At 37.2% G+C, this 15,121-nt stretch overlaps 3 protein-coding genes across 5 annotated transcripts; 2 read left to right on the top strand and 1 right to left on the bottom strand.

The window, feature by feature from the left end:
- Positions 1 to 181: 181 nt before the first annotated feature.
- Positions 182 to 8,894, bottom strand: LOC139109179 (angiogenic factor with G patch and FHA domains 1). 3 transcript variants are annotated; one of them, XM_070668051.1, is made up of 9 exons: positions 8,758 to 8,894; positions 8,287 to 8,473; positions 7,971 to 8,210; positions 7,703 to 7,867; positions 7,391 to 7,544; positions 7,164 to 7,324; positions 6,635 to 7,077; positions 6,443 to 6,545; positions 182 to 889 (listed from the first exon to the last, which is right to left on the bottom strand). In XM_070668051.1, exons 2-9 carry the CDS (start codon positions 8,449 to 8,451, stop codon positions 746 to 748), a joined length of 1,575 nt encoding a protein of 524 aa, XP_070524152.1. In that variant the 5' UTR covers positions 8,452 to 8,473; positions 8,758 to 8,894; the 3' UTR covers positions 182 to 745. The 3 variants fall into 3 exon arrangements, with proteins under 3 accessions (XP_070524152.1, XP_070524154.1, XP_070524153.1); XM_070668053.1 differs by having other exon boundaries at positions 8,287 to 8,476; positions 8,758 to 8,888; XM_070668052.1 differs by lacking the exon at positions 8,758 to 8,894 and adding an exon at positions 8,649 to 8,721.
- A 178-nt stretch (positions 8,895 to 9,072) lies between these two features.
- Ave (Protein aveugle) lies at positions 9,073 to 9,813 on the top strand. The gene is made up of 3 exons (XM_070668084.1): positions 9,073 to 9,214; positions 9,292 to 9,405; positions 9,537 to 9,813. Exons 1-3 carry the CDS (start codon positions 9,173 to 9,175, stop codon positions 9,711 to 9,713), a joined length of 333 nt encoding a protein of 110 aa, XP_070524185.1. The 5' UTR covers positions 9,073 to 9,172; the 3' UTR covers positions 9,714 to 9,813.
- An 822-nt stretch (positions 9,814 to 10,635) lies between these two features.
- LOC139109189 (mitochondrial import receptor subunit TOM40 homolog 1) lies at positions 10,636 to 13,549 on the top strand. Its single transcript, XM_070668068.1, has 6 exons — positions 10,636 to 10,971; positions 11,293 to 11,407; positions 11,571 to 11,824; positions 11,947 to 12,099; positions 12,174 to 12,323; positions 12,400 to 13,549. The coding sequence occupies exons 1-6, from the start codon at positions 10,794 to 10,796 to the stop codon at positions 12,537 to 12,539; spliced, it is 990 nt and encodes a 329-aa protein (XP_070524169.1). The 5' UTR covers positions 10,636 to 10,793; the 3' UTR covers positions 12,540 to 13,549.
- Positions 13,550 to 15,121: the final 1,572 nt, after the last annotated feature.

Genomic DNA, 15,121 nt, shown 5'->3' with positions numbered 1-15,121 from the left:
GAGGTTCTTAAACGCGGCATAACATAATATTCGATTTCTCTTCGAATATTTAATTAACCATTGCTCTATCATTATTTTGCATACAAACGCGACGAATCGTGGTTTGAAATAAAAAATATTCCCGGGAGAAAATACGCTCGGCGACTGCCGATATCGAACGAAGAAGCTTGAGCAACGATCGTTTAGGAAAGAAATTGCGAATCTTTTTATTTGTGTAAGTTATTAGTGAAACAAACACGCGTTATAAATGTCAGATGAGTACGTAATCGTACATACCTTCCCCACCGTGCGCACACACAGACACATAAACATTTATATATATATACATATATATAAACAATTTTTATATAATAAATATATTTGTCGTAAAGATTTAATTTAAACCAATCGTCAAGTAAATTAATTAAAAAAAATTTTCTCCCACAAATATGTATAGAGATAGAAAAATAACTACGATAATTAATAAAACTTGATCAAAGTCGATCAAATATTTTTTACACCATTCATATCGCATCGTGACTTTTTTTTTAATTCACTTTTCTAGATCCCAATATATTTCGCGCTTCAAAAATTTTCGATATTTATTAATCGAATTTAAAAGTAATGAACAATGATCTTTATCTTCTCAATTCAATAAATTAAAATAATTTGTTGAATTGAAGAAATTAGGTTTCTAATATAGTACATGTTTACGCGATTGTATAAAAATAGTTCGTTACCTCAGTTAATTAATCGCTCGTTAAAGTTACTCCACTATTTCTTTATAACGCTTTTGCGTTTTCCGCCAAACTGCCTGCTTTTTCTCCGTGTTGGAGTCTATCTTGATGTTAGGAACCTCCATTTCCTTCGATCCAAAGCCAACTTTATTATGATAGGCTATGATAGGCAGCTGTAACAGAAATGGAATAAAGATTTTTTTTAATTATTCATTAAATTTCTTGATAGTACATTTTCAAACGGTGTGTATGCCGCCATATTTTGTCACACATGAGTTAGCTACCCAGAAATTAATTTAAATATTACCTAAAATTATTTATTTAAATAGTAAAATCTTGTAATTGCTGAAAAAAAAAATAAAAAAATTACTCTCGCATTTATTTTAAGAATAATCTACTGTAAAGTTATATGCAATATGCACGAGAGAAAGAGAAGAGGGAAAAAGGATGTCTACAATGAATTATGTCGAAGAGGTGAACGGTGTAAAATATTCATAAAATAACGTCTGCGTATATATATCATCGTCGCATCGCTAAATTATTTTACCCAGTCGCAGTAATCTACGACCCAGATTTTGTAGATCCATTATAGAAAAGGGGAGTTAAGATAGTTCAACAATACCACGTTCATACAGGATTCAAAGCGTTGGAATTAAGATGAGAAATATAATTAACAGAGAACGATAATGCATTACGGTTTTTTCTCTCAGACTTATTGGCTTTTATGCAAATTGACAGGAGGAGGGGGAGGGGAAAAAAAGAAGTCTGACGTGTGAAAGCTTCTAAAATAAAATGCACTTAGAATTATTTGTCGCAAAGGGATGTGAATTATTTCGGCTGGACGATGCTTTATTGATACCGCGCAAATTGATGGATTTTTTACTCGGCGCGAAAGCTAAAACTGGATAAAGATGGAAAACAGTCATATGGGTCATATTGGCTGATTAAACGATATAACCAAGCGAAGACAAATGCACCGTGATTACCGGATTAGACTCGTACCGACAACGTCGCGACGTCTCTGCCTCTTTCTGCTTTTCTCTTTTAATTCATCGTTCAAACCCAGACACCTCTAACACGGTATCGCGTACGCTAAATCGTCGGAGTCGCACCGACGGCGTTATCAATATGTATCAACGTACGTAATTCACGCGACGAAGTGCAAAACTTTTGCGAGAAATCGACCGCGAGGACTGTCTGTCGGATTAATTAATTTATGGAAATACGCAAACGACGAGTCGAAACGATCAGCGGACCTTTGATCGCCGCTGTTCATACATACGAATGACTTTGCGCCCAGATAAGGGAGGGAATAAGCAACAATAACGCAGTTAATATAATTAGCGTTTAACGGAAGCTTTCGGTGTGACTAATAAAGGGAAGGAAATACTTAGGTCGCGCGTAAAACCCAGACAGCACCGCGATCGATCACGAGAACAAAGCCAATGCCGGCGTACAACATTAGGAATTCGCGGGTTCTCCGAGACGCGATGGTAGGGTGCCAGACGGTCTGCACCAGTTCGAAAGTTTGTCCTGGTTTACCCGTCTGGCACCGGGAAGCGATGTGGACGCACGTGCGCCGCACCTTGACAGCTTGAATATGGGTTCCCAGCATCCGTGCCGGACAGCGCGTATTGGGTTCGAAACTTTGCTCGTTTACAACGCTATGTGTCTGTACCAGTCGTCCGTCAATCACCACCATCGCCACCGCCGTCGTCTTCGTCTTCGCCTTCACCTTCACCACCACCTCTTGGCCCGTCCCCCCTTTTTCTTTTTTTTTTTTTAATTTTTTTTTTCCCTCTTCTCTTTTCCCCGTTTCCCTTTTTCCTCTGCTCCTCTGTCAATGTCATCGCCATCGAATATGCGGCGGAATGGACCGCGCGTCATATTGAGATTCAGCTTCAAGCTTCTTTTTCCTCCCTCACTGTCCTTAAATCTATCTCTCTCTTCCTCTCCTCCTTCTCGCGGAGAAAATTCCATTTTAAATCGTAAAAGACGTTTATAGGAATCATTTCCAGTACGGTGGCTTCGAAATAATTAGAAGTAATTTATCGAGTAAAAAAAGAGAAAGATAAAGATTAAAAATAAGATATTCTTGATCTAAAGAAGATATTTATCCTTGGCGCTATTTTAGGGATAAGCCATCCGCGAAGTCGTGGCTTGCATTTGCATTTCTACGAGGGTACACTTTTTCGCGGGTCGAGAATATTTAGTGTTACACAAATACGTTCAACATAAATATAAACGCAAACGCGAAGTGCATTATGAAGATTTATACTGATTGCATGTGCGTGCATGTGCTTTTACGTGTGTACACAGGCATTACACGTTTTAACCGCGCGCGAGCGGATCTCTTGTGATAATCCTGTGATGGATGTCTCTAGGTGGTCGGCAAGCTCTACCAGCCAGACTATTCGGTCTATATTGGCATGTTTACCCAGACAGAAGCCGTCTGGCGATGATAGGGCAACCGATGTCTCTCCGCTGGAGGCGATACGTGCAATTCGATTCGCTAATTAAAGAATACATACGAAGCGGCAATTAATAACATTAACATAAAAGCAGGCGAGTCGTCGCTCGGTAAGATCGTTTCATCGGCATTTTATCAAACGGGATACAGCTTGGATTAATCTACGCGTTACACTTCGACATCTCCGCCTTTAGATTATCCAGAAATCTAATAGTCATTAGGGAAACATTATGCGAGGCTGCAATTTTGATCGAGGGGAGAAAACGGAACGGGTAAAGGCTTAGAAAATTTAGCGTGCGATTAAAAAAAAAAGAGAAAGAAAAAAAAATAAAATAAAATGTATAATAAACGTGAAATTCGGATGCATTCTCTCCGTCGCGTTCGTGTCGCTCTGGATCGCGTCTAGATATATCCGATAACGCACGCTGTGTGCGATGCCGATGTTGACCGAGATGTATGCATCGAGCATCGCTGGCGCGCTGTAATTAATAAATCTCATTGTACATATTTGTATGTCGATGTCGGGCGATTATTTGACCAACGTTTGCGCCGCGCCGGGGCACACACATGCACCTCGTCTGGGCCGATCGACCGCCTCCGACTGAATTGTGCATTCCTTGCTAACTAACGTTACGAACGGCCGACATACAAACAATGTATACGTGTACGCGGCACGTGTGTACGGCAATAGCCGACTGTTAAGCCGGCGTGTGTGCGCCCACGTGCGTGTGCCTCGTATGTGCACGGAATTGTACACCCGCGTCTGCTTCTTCCTGGTTGAGTTCTGGTTAATTTCATTTCCTCCTTCCTTCTCTCTCCCTGTCTCTGTACGCGTACATATATAAATATCTCTCTCTCTTTCTCTCTGACCGCGAGAGAGAATTATTACCAATTTTCTACTGTCGCACGTAAAAAAAAGAAGAAAAAAAAAGAGAATAGATCTCACATCGATGATATAATTTTTTTCTTTTTTTTAACCTGATGGAATATTATTCAAGCTTCGGGTTTTTAAACTTTAAATACGCGCGCGCGCCTGACGCTTGCGAAATAAATTAATGATATACGAAAGTTAACGGGAATGGAGACAAGATAATTAAGAAAAAGTGACGTTAATTGATTCGTTATAGCATAGTCGATCGATAAATATACAGCAGCGATATTACATCGAATTTATTTGTGCTATCAGTCCCTCTCCCCCTCCACCTGTTGCCTCTCTTCCGCGTTATTGCAAAGATTTGTCTTTCCTGCTTTTAATTTTTCTTTTTAATTCTATTTTTTTCGAACTTTTCCTTTTTCCTCTTATTTAATTTTGCTTTATTTTTTCTTCTACTTTTTTCTAACCCTCCACCTTTTGAATATATTACAACCTTTCTACGTTACCTTAATTATTAGATTAATTTTTATTTATTCATTTTCGAAACGTGATATACGAAAAATATATATTAAAAAATTTAATGTAAAAATAAACAATGTATATCGAGCTTTTGGGTTTCTCTTTTATTTTTTCCTCCGAGGACTGCAAACGAATGTAATACGGGAATGGATGTAAATCGTAAAAGGAATCACCGAAGAGATGCGCTCGCACTTTATCCGTAAAATGGCTCACGGCAGTCGATATTCAAGGAAGTCTATAAAATGAAGTCGTTGCAGTTTCTAAATGCAGTCCACCATTACTTTGCGCGGTCCATACGTTCACCGTACAGCCGTCGCTTCCTTGTTCAACGGCAGCGTTTAAAATCTACCCGTACGAAATATCGCGGAATCTTTTTATCACATAAAAAAAAATATTTAAAAAAAATAATAATAATACGTTGCGTTTATCGTACGTTTAATATCGCCGGCCTTTAAAATATCTTCAAATTACGTTCGTCTTTTCTCAATACGTTCGATTTGATTCCCGTTATCGATTTTATCGGGACGTAGAAGTTGTCGCAGGCGTGTCAGGGAAACGTTACCGCGAATCCATAAGTACATTTTTACACTTTGCTCGTGCGAGAAGATAAAAAGAATTGTGACTCGCGGTGATCCTCGGGCGCGCGTGCAGAATGGAGCAGCGCCCGGTGAAGCACTCAGATAAATGAAACCGTGGAGATTTTAGTCGTTAAAGTATAGTATGGCTTTGCGTACGTAGACCACGACTTCGCGGCGGTTTTATACCTCGTGGTTTACTAGCGATCGTCGCTGGTGAACTTAACAATGTCTGGTTTACGGGCTCTCAACGAGGCGAGGCGCATCCTCTCGACGAGCGCTTTCCTTCCGCACTTCGTACTCGCGTATCTCTTTTCCGCTTCCACCGTTCGCGATACAGATTATATCATTGTAAAACGCACTCGAAGACGATGCAACTGCAATAGCGGTAAATAACGCGTAAGAAATAAAATAAGAACAAAGGAAGAAAAAAAAAAAAGAAAAGAAATTTATTGTAAAAAAGGAAACTGTTTGCACTTTTACAGCAAACGGATCCTTGGCGGGATAAGATCGGCGAACAATCGAAGGACGGGTTTCGAGACCCGTGCTTGGTTTACGAGCAAAAAGTGCAGGCGACTCTATATCTAGCGGAAATAACGGTTAGAGCGGCGGAAAAATTTGACAAAAAAAAAAAAAAAGGCGGATGGGGAGGAGACCTGCTGGGACAACAGGACGGGCAAATGGATAGCGAGGCGACAGCGAAGGCGACACCCAAGTACAGACGAGAGAAAATAACATGGTCTCCCCTTATCCCACCCTTTAATCCTTTTACGCGCCCGGTCTCGCTACCGCCGACCTGCGCCCCGGCGTATCCTGGTATATGCAATGGGGCATACGATGCGTCTAGACAAAATAATGATTTGGATTTCAATACATTTGCATTCATTACCCCGGGGCGCTACTCTTTCCCGCTCATGGACCGCGATCCGCGCGGTCTCTTCTTTCGCAATTTCGCATTTCGCAGAGCGACTCGTTATCATACGAATGCTCTCCTCGTACCGACAGCGCCCGTTTCATCGCCGTCGAAATGCGACACGACGGGCAACGGGACCAGGTCGGCACGATGCAGCGCGACTAAACAAGTAGGAGAGACTGACTAATGAACACGAGCATCCGTTCTTTTAATTTAATAATAAACTCTATGACTAATTTTTAATTAAATTCTTTTTTCGTAAAAAGTGTTTTTTTTTTTTTTAATTACAAGTGTTAAGAGATTTTGAGATGCTTTATGATTATTTATATGGTACGATAGTTGAAGAAGAAATTAATAATATAATAAAAGACTTACAGGCTCTGTTCTTCCTTCTCCACCATCCTTGCCCAAGGAGCAGCCTTCGGACCAACCCATCTTCGCAAGTAGCTTGAATCCTTTATTGTCTTTTGTTATCGATCTACGATTGAATAAATGTGCTTATTAGAAAACTTTATGCATTTACGTAAAACATATAAAACGATGTCTTTTAAAAGATAAGATACTTACGTGTCAAGGGAACTTTGTTGCGTCTTGGCGTAAGGATCGGAGGAACCAACGTTTTGTCGTCGTGCTTGCGCTCTATCTTGATAACCCGAAGCCAACTGACTGCTGGACACAACGTCATCTTTTTCAATTCCGAATTTATGTTTTAGACGACGCAACTCGTTTTTATGAAGCTTCGTCTTCGAGACTTTACTCTCGTTAAAACAAACGTTTTGTTGAATGAGGCCTGGCTCGCAATGACCGCACGTTTCATTTCCATCATGAATGTGACATAATAATTTCGTTCCGCCGACTTTAATAACTGACCCGTGCATTACTTCTTGAGGTTCGGACTCTTGTTTGGCCACCGACAATCTTTTGCCATTTATAAATGTACCATTTCTTGAACCCGAATCTATTACTTGATACTGCTTCTCAGTTTCGTTGTATACGAAACGTGCGTGATACTGTAAATATATGTATATTATTAGAAGAAAATAAAATTTTAACAAAAGATACGGTTTATAATTTTTTTTTTACCTCACTTACATACCTTACTAATATTTATATCCGGTATAAGCACCGAATGATCTCCTTCTCGACCCAGGGAACCTCCCGTACATGTCACGAGAAAAAGAGAGCCCAACTTCAACTCTGCCAAATCTGTTTCTTTAACAATAATTCTCATGCATGGCGGATAACTTTTCGCTAAATCTGAAATTAAAATAATTTTTCATAGAAACATAAAATTTAAAAAAACGTTAAACACAAATAACAAACCTTGTTCCTCATTGTCACTTTCGCTATTTGTAGACATGTCGGGAGCAATTTCGTCAAAAATTTCATTCTCACTTTCTGAACATTCACCCTCTTCAGGTTCTTTATTTTCAACATTTTCTTCGTCACTAATAAACTTTCGCTTTTTTATATCGTCCTGCAACAGATGGACACATATGCATGTTAAAAACGTAAGATAGTCTGAAGTTTATTTTGCATTTTAGTAATAATAAAAATTAAAACCATTAATTTATGTATTTTAATTAAAAGTAAAATTTGAATTTCTTATTAAATTATATATATATATATAATTACTTTATGTGTTTTTTCAACTCCTTGGTCTTCCTTCTTTTCGGAAGTTGGACATTGCACAGGAGCAGTCTTGTTCACACAGATTTGACTGTGAAATTGATAAGTATTACTAGTTTTATCATAATAATAATATGTTCCAGTGTTTCCATCGTAATATAAACCTTGCTCCTAAAATAATAATGATTCAAGATTAATATACATGTATATGCACAATATATATAACGAGTTATATATCTTATCATAAATTTATAGTATTCGTAAAGTGACATACCGTATCGTAATAATATCCGGTGTTATAATCGTAATACATTCCCGATGTCTGTTCATAAACAAAACCAGTCTGCAATACAGCAGATTCTGCAACCTGTTTTACTTGATCTACTATACTAAGTGATTTAACATCGCGATTAATATTCCAATCGTGCGACGACGATTTATTAAAATCCGCTAGATCTGTTTGTACTCCACAGTGAGATATATATGGTTTTGTACAGACCACATTTTGTTGTTTCTGCAAAATAAATAACATATTATATATAATAACAAATAAAAAAATTAAAAAATAGCGATTAACTGAATGTAAATACCTGTTCCTGGAGCTTCTTTCGTAGCTTATTAATTTTTTTGCGTTGCTTTTTAATGTGATCGCGCAGTTTATTTATTAATTTCAAGACATGAGGCAAACTATGCAGCTCTTCCGTATAATCTTCGAAATCCGACACAATTTCTCCTTCTTCGCTTTCACTGTGCATTTTATATTCGTTTATAATTTACCTGCTTAAAAAAATTAACAGCATTACGTTGTATAATTATTTAAAAAAATACGAAGTCACAGAAGATTAAAACATTCTACATAATTATCTCACTTAACCAAGTTAACCTAAACCAATCTAAAATTCTAGATCAGCGATCGCGTTTTAGCAAAAATTCAAATATTTCAATATCTTACGTTTTCTTTTTTTTTTTTTCTTGTATACGATTGTAATATCAAAGATTAATATTGTATATATTGCACGAACGATTAATCACAATTGTAACAAGAGTGCATCACGTATTACCAGAACAGAGATCTCGATAACAGACACTTTTCTTGTCGCCGAACTGAAAGACCACTCTCGCAGGGTAGGTCGGAAGACCTTAGGTCAGTTTTATCAGCTGGGGTTGGTTGCGGTAGTTTACAAATTTATCTCCTTCTTTCTAGTGCAACGAGTTCGGCCGAGAAAAACAATTGCCTCGTGGATTTCATCGATCGATTGGGCAGACGAGAGAGGGAGGATGTCGGAGTCGTCGGAACGTCGGAGGGGTCTTGTAACAGCTGTTCTAACCTAAAAGACAGTCGTACATGGAAGTCATCGATCATTTGTTTAATACAAATAACAGCTGAGAATAGTGAGTGGCGTTTAACTCTCTGGTGACGTATCTTAATTCTCACGTTACTTACATGTCATCGTCGAGCTTCCGCGGAGAAGCAGAATGGTAGAGGAGGGTATTAATCCCGCTGTCCCCAGGACAAAGGTAACGTTCAGATCACCAGCGCACAGGATTTCCCTGTCGTTCCAGATTTCACGTTAAATTTCCACTGCATTTTCCAGAGCAAGACAACTCGACCGCGTCCGGTGTACCTGTGGAATGTACTGGACGTGCAAAAGTGGCTGAGGCGGCATTGCAGTGATTATTACCAGCAATACTACGAAAAATTTTTAATGGCAAGTGGTCTCTTACCTTTTTCCGAATTTTGTCTCTCTCATTGTGTGTCTCCTTGCATTCACAAGTTGCATACGATGAAATATTTTTATTTAGTAGCATAAATAAATTTTTTTTAATTATATTATTTTAGCATGACATCACCGGCAAGACGTTGTTGAGGATAAATGAAAATAGTTTGCGGCGAATTGGTATTGATAACGAGCAGCATAGAACGTACATATGGAGAGAGATTATGAAACTGCACCTGAAAACAGATATGTTAGAGCTAAAAGATATTGAGCGACGCAGTAATATGAAGCTCGACTGAGTCACGTAAAATTCATACAGTTATATCCTTTTAATGTTATCCCTCTCTTTATAATATATTACGTGTATATATAATGTTTAATATACTGGATATTACAAAATGTGTGTTATTTATTTTTGCTACCTTCTTAAAGTTTCCTTTTACATTTAATACTTTTCTGCAAAGAATTATAATATTATATATTTTACATACGACTTACGTGATACTTCAGCACCTTTCGTTACTTTAAATATAATTTAAATATATATTTACACTACATTACGTACATTAATTAAAAAACATATTAATAATCAAATAAATGATATTTAATTCTCAATTACAATTAAATAAAATCGGTAATTTAATTTAAAAGTCAAGACGACAAATCCGTCAATCTCGGAGTTTCGCGGTGCCGAATGTCCGAAAACGCTCGAAAAGTATTAGAAGATTAGAACAAATTAATTGGTGGCAGAGTGTCGTTCCCGCTAATTCCGTGGCCACGCCTCTTTTATAATGGTTACCATCTGCCATCACCGTGGCCATCGAACAGAGAGAAGCTAGATATCTAACTTCTTTCTGATCGCCAATGGCAACGGTGGCGGTTCGTAGCAAATTTTCTCGAAATTAAAAAATCAAACCGCACATATACCCGATGGTAATAAAAATGGTAAAACCTTCGTTTTCCATTACCATTGGGCTTGTTCAACATCACATTTTGAATAATTAATATTAAAATGATATTAATAACGATCATATAATTAAGAATTAGTTATAATTTTTAAATTAAAATTTTTAGTGTAGAACAGCATCTCTTGGAGTGCACATAAAAATCGTACTTACGTTGGTACCCTTGGTGTTACATGATCTGGCATTGAGCACGCGCTGCAACACGCTCGTGGAGAGAACTTTTTGGTTATCTCTCTTACAAATGGCGATCTACGGTGAGACACGCCATGCCGTGTAGTCCGTAAATTTGATTTGCCTTGCTGTTTAAATAAACGTCGGAACGTTCGGCGTGCCGTGTCCGATTGAACGACTGGAGGAAGTGCGAGTCTGGACGAGCAACGATCTCGATAATCTCGCGTGAACGAGCCGGTGACAATGGGTAATACGCTAGCTGCCTCCGCGCCTCCTCCGCCGCCTCCTCCGCCACCGGGTTCCGGGCTGATGCCGAATTTAGGTAAACCGGATCCGTCCACGAGTGTCTACGCGCCCACCGAGGAACCCAGCGTGATGGAGAATCCGGGCACCCTCGACGATATACACAAGAAGTGTAAAGGTAACCTCGGGATCTCACGTCACGATCCCGGAACTCTTCCATTTTCTCTTCGAACCCGGCGCTTCCGAGTTTTCCCCAATTTATCACAGAAAACTTTCTGGCAGATCGTTTGCTTGGCAATTAACAATTAATATACGATCTTCCCCACTCAAGTGATTTTCGACTTTGAACTCATTATATCTATTATGTTTATTACATTTTTTTTTTTTGATTTTTATATTGCACTTTCTAACCATTTAAGTCTTCTTTTTAAATGTTTATAATTTCTCTGTATGTATATTTTGTATGGAACTGGGAGTTGATTACATTTGTATTTTGCAGATACTTTTCCTACAAATTTTGAAGGAGCAAAATTAGTAGTCAATAAAGGATTAAGCAACCATTTTCATATTTCACATACCATTAATATGAGTTCTGTTGTACCTTCTGGCTACAGGTAAATAAAAATAAATAGAAATTTACTAAATAATTATTTAAAAAAAATTATTAAATTAATAAATTTTATTTAATAAATTTATAAAATTTATTAAATAAAAATAAATGGATATTTGCTGTATTAGCATCAATGCAGTTTTTTATAATACTTTTTTTTATTTTAGATTTGGTGCAACTTATGTTGGTACAAAACAAATTTCACCTACTGAAGCATATCCTATATTATTAGGTGATATTGACCCAAGTGGAAATCTTAATGCTAATATCCTTCAGCAATTTGGTTTAAGACTTAGAGGAAAATTAGCAGCACAGGTACAAAGAAGTAAATTTACTGCTGTACAAATGACAGCTGATTATCAAGGAGATACATATACCTGTTCATTAACGTTAGGCAATCCAGACTTTCTTAATTTTTCTGGTAGGTTAATCAACAAAATATATACGTAAAAAATTCCGTAAAGTGACCGCTTTCTATGGGACACACTGTGCATATGTCTATTTTTATTATATATTTTTAATATGTATATTTTTTTTTCTCAGGAGTTCTTATTTCACATTATCTTCAAAGTTTGACGCCATCGCTTGCAGTGGGTGGCGAACTTGCGTATCAATTCGGACATGGTACAGATATTGCATTAGCATCCCTTGCAGGAAGGTATAAAATCGGTGACTCTACAATCAGCGCTACCATTAGTAAGTAATTGTTAACCCAACAAACTTACGATTACTATACAATTTCTTAATTTTTTAAAATATTATTTTTTAAGGTCCAACCGCTTATCACTTTTGTTTCCATCAAAAAGCTAGTCAACAATTACAAGTGGGTGTGGAATTAGACATTAATTCAAGCTTGCAAGAATCGACAGCAACACTCGCTTATCAAGTCGATTTACCTAAAGCAGATTTAGTGTTTAAAGGTGTGTGCTCAAAATCATTTGGGAAATATAATTTTATCCAACTCATTTATCTTTTAATATTTTTTTTCTTATATAGGTAGCGTAGATACGACTTGGACAGTAGGAGCAGTTTTAGAAAAAAGATTACAGCCATTACCATTCACGTTCGCGCTGAGCGGCATGATCAATCACAACAAGCGGCAATTCAGATTAGGATGTGGCCTGATCATCGGTTAAGAACCAAATACTACACAATATTCAAGGATATTCGGGATCATGCTTTACGTGCAGTCGGATAGTCACGTAATTCTAGGATTTACTGTCATATTGCCATTTGATGGTTACGAGGGCGTGTTGTTTCGTTGAAAATACAACTTCTGTTAAACGAGCGTGTTAACTTGATTAAAAGATGTATATGTATTTTCAGATTAGATTTTTTTTTTTTTTTACTTTAACACACTGTCTACGTTTTCGTTTTCGTCTACAGCAATTTGTTATTAAGATGTTTATTATATAAGTGTATACAACTTTGATAGTTTTTCCATTATAAATTTCAAGATTTCTGTGAATAAAATATTACATCGTCGTGACATGATAAAATTAATATTTTATTTTTTAATATTGACTATATTAATTTCTCAAGAATTTCTATATAGAAAACAGAAAGGAATAAATTATGCTCATTTATCTTGTGAAGACAGTTTCGTTTTATATACAATTTACATACATTGCTGAATGTATTCGTTGAATTAATACGGATCTTTTGTGAAAAATTTACGATTTAGAAATGATTTGTTAACATTCATGCTGATACATTTCAACTTTTAATCTATCATTAGAAAAAATTATTGTAAATGTGTTATATATGAAAATATAACGTAATGCCATAATTAAAACAATATAATGCCTAGAAGATAACATTTGCTTTATACTAACGATTTGATTCATGCATATAACTGTACAAATCGCCGTAAATTGACAAGACATGCGTTATAGTTGTGAAAAATCCACTGGTTAAGATCGTTGCAACACTCTCGCGTTTAGTTACTTCAATGTAAAATCTCGTTTCTTTGAGACAGCTGAACAAAAAACTAAGGACATCTCACGATTTGAAGATACAGCCGTGCACGTGAAAAGATTCAGGGTCTTTTAAATCTTTAATTAGTTTGTACACAGTTTTATTGTAAGTACGACAGAATAAAGTTGTATATTGTTGAATAAAATCAGCACTTATTATAAATTAAAAACATCCTTAATTACCACTTTCTAGATTACGAAAGATATTCCGTTATCGGCGCGCAGTGTGCTTTATCTTTGGTCGAACGGGTTGAGTTCCTGAGGTCAAAGCGTGCAGCTGCGAGTTCATTTCCCGGAGGAAACAATAAGCAATTAGCGCGAGGATCGTTAAAAGCTCGCGGTGAATCGCGCATGTGGCACGCGTGCGAAATATAAGCGGTCAAGCTCGGCAAATAAATCCGAGACTGGCTCGCAAATGTATCGATGTGTTACTTTGCAAGCTTTACTTTACAAACGAATGTTTTCAGCTATTTATGCGACTTCGTAATATCGAATAAAGCAACGTTAATCATATCCACAGCTTATTGAGAGAAGTTTGCGAGAAAATTCCACGTCCAATTTTCCCTGCAAGTCTTTATTCCTAGCCGTATTTTTAATCGGCCCAATTTAAAAATATTCCGATTTCGCGCGTTTCTCGCCGCCATTACAGTACCGTTAGAATCAGTTCGAAATGCACGGAGCGAGAACTGTCCGTTGTTTTTCGCGAATTTTGCGCGTAAAAAATGCACGGTAAAGCCGAATTTGTGCCGGGAGTGTTAATTGAGGTGACAGGTGACGTGTAGAATGTGTTAATTGATACACATGAGTGCTTATAATAGTAAGTATCCAATGTGTGTAATTAACCAATATGTTAATACACTATAGCTCATCATTTACTTCTAGATAACCTATTATTCCTTCAATGAGGCAGTATGATTTTCTCCAATGGATCCTGAGATGAACAAATTATACCGCAATACACTAGCTGGTTAGTTAAATATCTTATTAATTATTTATATATTTGCATATTTGTGGCAATAATTATGAGACTGATACCATGAGATATTTATTCAATTAATCAATGCAAAGTACTTAAATTTACTTGAACAATGTCTATATACACCCATTTTTTAACTCTGATAATACATGCATAATTTTTTTTTGTTTCAGGTATAGCTTGGAGTGCATATTTAGCTAGTGTACAACACCGGTGAGCAAATTTATTTATCATATGTTGTTGCTTTGTTAATTGTTCGTACCCTCAGGATACTAATTACCTGTTTTCTCTTATAAAATATTTAGTGATTGGTATTCTTTAATAGTGCAGGATAATGATATTAGATGTGTCGTAAATCTCGACTTCAAAGCCTCATGTTACGTATCAGGAATGAATTGCGACGCTTATTTTGGCATAGTGTGATTTAGAGGTGTATGCTTAGGTTGCATCTAATGGAAAAAATTCGCTCTCGGCTCGCCGTGCGGCGTCCCAAATATTTTGGTAAAACCAATATTAACGTATACGCGAACGTTACGCGAGCTAGCAATAATCAATTGGCGGATGAATGAATGAACGAGTGATCGATTAGAAGCGAACGAATGAATGGATAGGCTTGTCCTTGACAGCCAAGTGTCTGTAACCTGGCACTCTTGAAACAGTCACCGAGCCGTTTGCTTATGCTTCAGCCTCGCCGACCTTATAAACACTCCTTCCTTCCCTTCTCATACTCTTTATGTGCCTCGGACTTTTGCTGTGTGCGTGATAT

Source organism: Cardiocondyla obscurior, linkage group LG16 (genome assembly GCF_019399895.1).
Source record: "Cardiocondyla obscurior isolate alpha-2009 linkage group LG16, Cobs3.1, whole genome shotgun sequence".
NCBI lineage: Eukaryota > Metazoa > Arthropoda > Insecta > Hymenoptera > Formicidae > Cardiocondyla > Cardiocondyla obscurior.
The sequence above is the reverse complement of the archived record's forward strand: the minus strand, read 5'-3'. Positions and strand labels throughout refer to the sequence as shown.

Coding starts and splice junctions, on each gene's coding strand:
- LOC139109179 (XM_070668051.1), bottom strand. CDS start 8,451: ATGCACAGTGAAAGCGAAGAAGGAGAAATTGTGTCGGATTTCGAAGAT. Junction 7,325..7,390: donor AAGTGACAATGAGGAACAAG/GTTTGTTATTTG, acceptor TTTTAATTTCAG/ATTTAGCGAAAAGTTATCCG. Junction 7,078..7,163: donor CGGATATAAATATTAGTAAG/GTATGTAAGTGA, acceptor ATATATTTACAG/TATCACGCACGTTTCGTATA.
- Ave (XM_070668084.1), top strand. CDS start 9,173: ATGGTAGAGGAGGGTATTAATCCCGCTGTCCCCAGGACAAAG. Junction 9,215..9,291: donor CCGCTGTCCCCAGGACAAAG/GTAACGTTCAGA, acceptor TGCATTTTCCAG/AGCAAGACAACTCGACCGCG. Junction 9,406..9,536: donor ACTACGAAAAATTTTTAATG/GCAAGTGGTCTC, acceptor ATATTATTTTAG/CATGACATCACCGGCAAGAC.
- LOC139109189 (XM_070668068.1), top strand. CDS start 10,794: ATGGGTAATACGCTAGCTGCCTCCGCGCCTCCTCCGCCGCCTCCTCCG. Junction 10,972..11,292: donor TATACACAAGAAGTGTAAAG/GTAACCTCGGGA, acceptor TGTATTTTGCAG/ATACTTTTCCTACAAATTTT. Junction 12,324..12,399: donor AGCAGATTTAGTGTTTAAAG/GTGTGTGCTCAA, acceptor TTTCTTATATAG/GTAGCGTAGATACGACTTGG.